The sequence below is a fragment of the Protomyctophum parallelum genome, assembly GCF_964188405.1.
Source record: "Protomyctophum parallelum genome assembly, chromosome: 10".
In the NCBI taxonomy this organism is placed as follows: Eukaryota; Metazoa; Chordata; class Actinopteri; order Myctophiformes; family Myctophidae; genus Protomyctophum; species Protomyctophum parallelum.
The window spans coordinates 51388489-51395988 of record NC_139704.1 but is presented as its reverse complement, the minus strand read 5'-3'; the positions used below and the strand labels follow the sequence as shown (position 1 = coordinate 51395988).

The following is a 7500-nucleotide window of genomic DNA, read 5'->3' as shown; positions in this document are numbered from 1 at the left end:
AGTAAAATATAAATGCTTCCTTCGTACAGTCTGGAGCAACGGAAGCTCTGATCATGAGTAAAATATAAATGCTTCCTTCGTACAGTCTGGAGCAACGGAAGCTCTGATCATGAGTAAAATATAAATGCTTCCGTCGTACAGTCTGGAGCAACGGAAGCTCTAATCATGAGTCAAATATAAATGCTTCCGTCGTACAGTCTGGAGCAACAGAAGCTCTGATCATGAGTAAAATATAAATGCTTCTGTCATACAGTCTGGAGCAACGGAAGCTCTGATCATGAGTAAAATATAAATGCTTCCGTGATCATGAGTCAAATATAAATGCTTCCGTCGTACAGTCTGGAGCAACGGAAGCTCTGATCATGAGTAAAATATAAATGCTTCCGTCGTACAGTCTGGAGCAACGGAAGCTCTGATCATGAGTAAAATATAAATGCTTCCGTCGTACAGTCTGGAGCAACGGAAGCTCTGATCATGAGTAAAATATAAATGCTTCTGTCATACAGTCTGGAGCAACGGAAGCTCTGATCATGAGTAAAATATAAATGCTTCCGTCATACAGTCTGGAGCAACGGAAGCTCTGATCATGAGTAAAATATAAATGCTTCCGTCATACAGTCTGGAGCAACGGAAGCTCTGATCATGAGTAAAATATAAATGCTTCCGTCGTACTGTCTGGAGCAACGGAAGCTCTGATCATGAGTAAAATATAAATGCTTCCGTCGTACAGTCTGGAGCAACGGAAGCTCTGATCATGAGTAAAATATAAATGCTTCCGTCATACAGTCTGGAGCAACGGAAGCTCTGATCATGAGTAAAATATAAATGCTTCCTTCGTACAGTCTGGAGCAACGGAAGCTCTGATCATGAGTAAAATATAAATGCTTCCTTCGTACAGTCTGGAGCAACGGAAGCTCTGATCATGAGTAAAATATAAATGCTTCCGTCGTACAGTCTGGAGCAACGGAAGCTCTGATCATGAGTAAAATATAAATGCTTCCTTCGTACAGTCTGGAGCAACGGAAGCTCTGATCAAGAGTAAAATATAAATGCTTCCGTCATACAGTCTGGAGCAACGGAAGCTCTGATCATGAGTAAAATATAAATGCTTCCGTCGTACAGTCTGGAGCAACGGAAGCTCTGATCATGAGTAAAATATAAATGCTTCCGTCGTACAGTCTGGAGCAACGGAAGCTCTGATCATGAGTAAAATATAAATGCTTCCGTCGTACTGTCTGGAGCAACGGAAGCTCTGATCATGAGTAAAATATAAATGCTGCCGTCGTACAGTCTGGAGCAACGGAAGCTCTGATCATGAGTAAAATATAAATGCTTCCGTCGTACAGTCTGGAGCAACGGAAGCTCTGATCATGAGTAAAATATAAATGCTTCCGTCATACAGTCTGGAGCAACGGAAGCTCTGATCATGAGTAAAATATAAATGCTTCCTTCGTACAGTCTGGAGCAACGGAAGCTCTGATCATGAGTAAAATATAAATGCTTCCGTCGTACAGTCTGGAGCAACGGAAGCTCTGATCATGAGTAAAATATAAATGCTTCCGTCATACAGTCTGGAGCAACGGAAGCTCTGATCATGAGTAAAATATAAATGCTTCTGTCATACAGTCTGGAGCAACGGAAGCTCTGATCATGAGTCAAATATAAATGCTTCCGTCGTACAGTCTGGAGCAACGGAAGCTCTGATCATGAGTAAAATATAAATGCTTCCGTCGTACAGTCTGGAGCAACGGAAGCTCTGATCATGAGTAAAATATAAATGCTTCCGTGATCATGAGTCAAATATAAATGCTTCCGTCGTACAGTCTGGAGCAACGGAAGCTCTGATCATGAGTAAAATATAAATGCTTCCGTCGTACAGTCTGGAGCAACGGAAGCTCTGATCATGAGTAAAATATAAATGCTTCCGTCGTACAGTCTGGAGCAACGGAAGCTCTGATCATGAGTAAAATATAAATGCTTCTGTCATACAGTCTGGAGCAACGGAAGCTCTGATCATGAGTAAAATATAAATGCTTCCGTCATACAGTCTGGAGCAACGGAAGCTCTGATCATGAGTAAAATATAAATGCTTCCGTCATACAGTCTGGAGCAACGGAAGCTCTGATCATGAGTAAAATATAAATGCTTCCGTCGTACTGTCTGGAGCAACGGAAGCTCTGATCATGAGTAAAATATAAATGCTTCCGTCGTACAGTCTGGAGCAACGGAAGCTCTGATCATGAGTAAAATATAAATGCTTCCGTCATACAGTCTGGAGCAACGGAAGCTCTGATCATGAGTAAAATATAAATGCTTCCTTCGTACAGTCTGGAGCAACGGAAGCTCTGATCATGAGTAAAATATAAATGCTTCCTTCGTACAGTCTGGAGCAACGGAAGCTCTGATCATGAGTAAAATATAAATGCTTCCTTCGTACAGTCTGGAGCAACGGAAGCTCTGATCATGAGTAAAATATAAATGCTTCCTTCGTACAGTCTGGAGCAACGGAAGCTCTGATCATGAGTAAAATATAAATGCTTCCGTCGTACAGTCTGGAGCAACGGAAGCTCTGATCATGAGTAAAATATAAATGCTTCCTTCGTACAGTCTGGAGCAACGGAAGCTCTGATCAAGAGTAAAATATAAATGTTTCCGTCATACAGTCTGGAGCAACGGAAGCTCTGATCATGAGTAAAATATAAATGCTTCCTTCGTACAGTCTGGAGCAACGGAAGCTCTGATCATGAGTAAAATATAAATGCTTCCGTCGTACAGTCTGGAGCAACGGAAGCTCTGATCATGAGTAAAATATAAATGCTTCCTTCGTACAGTCTGGAGCAACGGAAGCTCTGATCAAGAGTAAAATATAAATGCTTCCGTCATACAGTCTGGAGCAACGGAAGCTCTGATCATGAGTAAAATATAAATGCTTCCGTCGTACAGTCTGGAGCAACGGAAGCTCTGATCATGAGTAAAATATAAATGCTTCCGTCGTACAGTCTGGAGCAACGGAAGCTCTGATCATGAGTAAAATATAAATGCTTCCGTCGTACTGTCTGGAGCAACGGAAGCTCTGATCATGAGTAAAATATAAATGCTGCCGTCGTACAGTCTGGAGCAACGGAAGCTCTGATCATGAGTAAAATATAAATGCTTCCGTCGTACAGTCTGGAGCAACGGAAGCTCTGATCATGAGTAAAATATAAATGCTTCCGTCATACAGTCTGGAGCAACGGAAGCTCTGATCATGAGTAAAATATAAATGCTTCCTTCGTACAGTCTGGAGCAACGGAAGCTCTGATCATGAGTAAAATATAAATGCTTCCGTCGTACAGTCTGGAGCAACGGAAGCTCTGATCATGAGTAAAATATAAATGCTTCCGTCATACAGTCTGGAGCAACGGAAGCTCTGATCATGAGTAAAATATAAATGCTTCTGTCATACAGTCTGGAGCAACGGAAGCTCTGATCATGAGTAAAATATAAATGCTTCCGTCGTACTGTCTGGAGCAACGGAAGCTCTGATCATGAGTAAAATATAAATGCTTCCGTCGTACAGTCTGGAGCAACGGAAGCTCTGATCATGAGTAAAATATAAATGCTTCCGTCATACAGTCTGGAGCAACGGAAGCTCTGATCATGAGTAAAATATAAATGCTTCCTTCGTACAGTCTGGAGCAACGGAAGCTCTGATCATGAGTAAAATATAAATGCTTCCTTCGTACAGTCTGGAGCAACGGAAGCTCTGATCATGAGTAAAATATAAATGCTTCCGTCGTACAGTCTGGAGCAACGGAAGCTCTGATCATGAGTAAAATATAAATGCTTCCTTCGTACAGTCTGGAGCAACGGAAGCTCTGATCAAGAGTAAAATATAAATGCTTCCGTCATACAGTCTGGAGCAACGGAAGCTCTGATCATGAGTAAAATATAAATGCTTCCGTCGTACAGTCTGGAGCAACGGAAGCTCTGATCATGAGTAAAATATAAATGCTTCCGTCGTACAGTCTGGAGCAACGGAAGCTCTGATCATGAGTAAAATATAAATGCTTCCGTCGTACTGTCTGGAGCAACGGAAGCTCTGATCATGAGTAAAATATAAATGCTGCCGTCGTACAGTCTGGAGCAACGGAAGCTCTGATCATGAGTAAAATATAAATGCTTCCGTCGTACAGTCTGGAGCAACGGAAGCTCTGATCATGAGTAAAATATAAATGCTTCCGTCATACAGTCTGGAGCAACGGAAGCTCTGATCATGAGTAAAATATAAATGCTTCCTTCGTACAGTCTGGAGCAACGGAAGCTCTGATCATGAGTAAAATATAAATGCTTCCGTCGTACAGTCTGGAGCAACGGAAGCTCTGATCATGAGTAAAATATAAATGCTTCCGTCATACAGTCTGGAGCAACGGAAGCTCTGATCATGAGTAAAATATAAATGCTTCTGTCATACAGTCTGGAGCAACGGAAGCTCTGATCATGAGTAAAATATAAATGCTTCCGTGATCATGAGTCAAATATAAATGCTTCCGTCGTACAGTCTGGAGCAACGGAAGCTCTGATCATGAGTAAAATATAAATGCTTCCGTCGTACAGTCTGGAGCAACGGAAGCTCTGATCATGAGTAAAATATAAATGCTTCCGTCGTACAGTCTGGAGCAACGGAAGCTCTGATCATGAGTAAAATATAAATGCTTCTGTCATACAGTCTGGAGCAACGGAAGCTCTGATCATGAGTAAAATATAAATGCTTCCGTCATACAGTCTGGAGCAACGGAAGCTCTGATCATGAGTAAAATATAAATGCTTCCGTCATACAGTCTGGAGCAACGGAAGCTCTGATCATGAGTAAAATATAAATGCTTCCGTCGTACTGTCTGGAGCAACGGAAGCTCTGATCATGAGTAAAATATAAATGCTTCCGTCGTACAGTCTGGAGCAACGGAAGCTCTGATCATGAGTAAAATATAAATGCTTCCGTCATACAGTCTGGAGCAACGGAAGCTCTGATCATGAGTAAAATATAAATGCTTCCTTCGTACAGTCTGGAGCAACGGAAGCTCTGATCATGAGTAAAATATAAATGCTTCCTTCGTACAGTCTGGAGCAACGGAAGCTCTGATCATGAGTAAAATATAAATGCTTCCGTCGTACAGTCTGGAGCAACGGAAGCTCTGATCATGAGTAAAATATAAATGCTTCCTTCGTACAGTCTGGAGCAACGGAAGCTCTGATCAAGAGTAAAATATAAATGCTTCCGTCATACAGTCTGGAGCAACGGAAGCTCTGATCATGAGTAAAATATAAATGCTTCCGTCGTACAGTCTGGAGCAACGGAAGCTCTGATCATGAGTAAAATATAAATGCTTCCGTCGTACAGTCTGGAGCAACGGAAGCTCTGATCATGAGTAAAATATAAATGCTTCCGTCGTACTGTCTGGAGCAACGGAAGCTCTGATCATGAGTAAAATATAAATGCTGCCGTCGTACAGTCTGGAGCAACGGAAGCTCTGATCATGAGTAAAATATAAATGCTTCCGTCGTACAGTCTGGAGCAACGGAAGCTCTGATCATGAGTAAAATATAAATGCTTCCGTCATACAGTCTGGAGCAACGGAAGCTCTGATCATGAGTAAAATATAAATGCTTCCTTCGTACAGTCTGGAGCAACGGAAGCTCTGATCATGAGTAAAATATAAATGCTTCCGTCGTACAGTCTGGAGCAACGGAAGCTCTGATCATGAGTAAAATATAAATGCTTCCGTCATACAGTCTGGAGAAACGGAAGCTCTGATCATGAGTAAAATATAAATGCTTCTGTCATACAGTCTGGAGCAACGGAAGCTCTGATCATGAGTCAAATATAAATGCTTCCGTCGTACAGTCTGGAGCAACGGAAGCTCTGATCATGAGTAAAATATAAATGCTTCCGTCGTACAGTCTGGAGCAACGGAAGCTCTGATCATGAGTAAAATATAAATGCTTCCGTCGTACAGTCTGGAGCAACGGAAGCTCTGATCATGAGTAAAATATAAATGCTTCCGTCGTACAGTCTGGAGCAACGGAAGCTCTAATCATGAGTCAAATATAAATGCTTCCGTCGTACAGTCTGGAGCAACGGAAGCTCTGATCATGAGTAAAATATAAATGCTTCCGTCATACAGTCTGGAGCAACGGAAGCTCTGATCATGAGTAAAATATAAATGCTTCCTTCGTACAGTCTGGAGCAACGGAAGCTCTGATCATGAGTAAAATATAAATGCTTCCTTCGTACAGTCTGGAGCAACGGAAGCTCTGATCATGAGTCAAATATAAATGCTTCCGTCGTACAGTCTGGAGCAACGGAAGCTCTGATCATGAGTCAAATATAAATGCTTCCGTCGTACAGTCTGGAGCAACGGAAGCTCTGATCATGAGTAGAATATAAATTCTTCCTTCGTACAGTCTGGAGCAACGGAAGCTCTGATCATGAGTAGAATATAAATGCTTCCGTCGTGCTCTGATCATGAGTAAAATATAAATGCTTCCTTCGTACAGTCTGGAGCAACGGAAGCTCTGATCATGAGTAGAATATAAATGCTTCTGTCGTACAGTCTGGAGCAACGGAAGCTCTGATCATGAGTAGAATATAAATGCTTCCGTCGTACAGTCTGGAGCAACGGAAGCTCTGATCATGAGTAAAATATAAATGCTTCCGTCGTACAGTCTGGAGCAACGGAAGCTCTGATCATGAGTAAAATATAAATGCTTCCGTCGTACAGTCTAGAGCAACGGAAGCTCTGATCATGAGTAAAATAGAAATGCTTCCGTCGTACAGTCTGGAGCAACGGAAGCTCTTTTGTTGTCAGATGTAATTTCCTGGGGTCTAGTAGGACTATAGTAAAGTATATATAAAGTAAATCGCCATAATATTGTGTAAAAAAAACCCCACATATTTAGCCCCTTGCTCGAATGCCCCCCATGTCAAAAACAGCTAAAATCCCTAAAACGAAAGAAAGCAGCAAATAACACTCATCTTTTACTTTCTCTAATAACAACCTAAAACATGAACCGTGGTTGAAAAAAACTAAAGTTGTCTTAAAGTACTGGAAGTTGGTATTACTCGAATAAAAAGGTAGAAGTATCTCCAAACTGTCTCACCTGACCACAGGACTGTCTGTCTGCAAGGCCTGTCTCACCCCTGGATGAGAGCACCACCTAGAGGCCGGAGGACACAATGACACCGTGTTGGTTTCATGATGAAAACAATCTGAATGTTAGAGTTGGGTTTAAAGGAGAATTCCATGCTAGAATGCTTTCTTATCTTTCTTACCTTTCTTTGTAGTTGTTACGTCCCCACCAAAGAGGTCCAGGTGTTTTTTTGTGCAAAAACTCCTTATTGGCTATTTCCCCTACCATAAGCCCTCAATGAATTGCATTGCATTGAATGGGAATTGAATGGGGCTATGGGGTGTTATGCTAATTCGCTTATTTCCATCGAAAGAAGTAGTAAAGTGTGAA

The 7500-nt window shown here is 41.6% G+C and overlaps 1 protein-coding gene across 1 annotated transcript in view; it reads right to left on the bottom strand.

Moving 5' to 3' along the window:
• Nucleotides 1–7500, bottom strand: part of ubr2 (ubiquitin protein ligase E3 component n-recognin 2) — a 150507-nt gene that overhangs the window by 8030 nt on the left and 134977 nt on the right. Inside the window, exon 45 of the mRNA XM_083774845.1 lies at nucleotides 7141–7197. Within this exon, the coding sequence (XP_083630971.1) occupies nucleotides 7141–7197 (57 nt within the window). The remainder of the gene's footprint in view (nucleotides 1–7140; nucleotides 7198–7500) is intronic.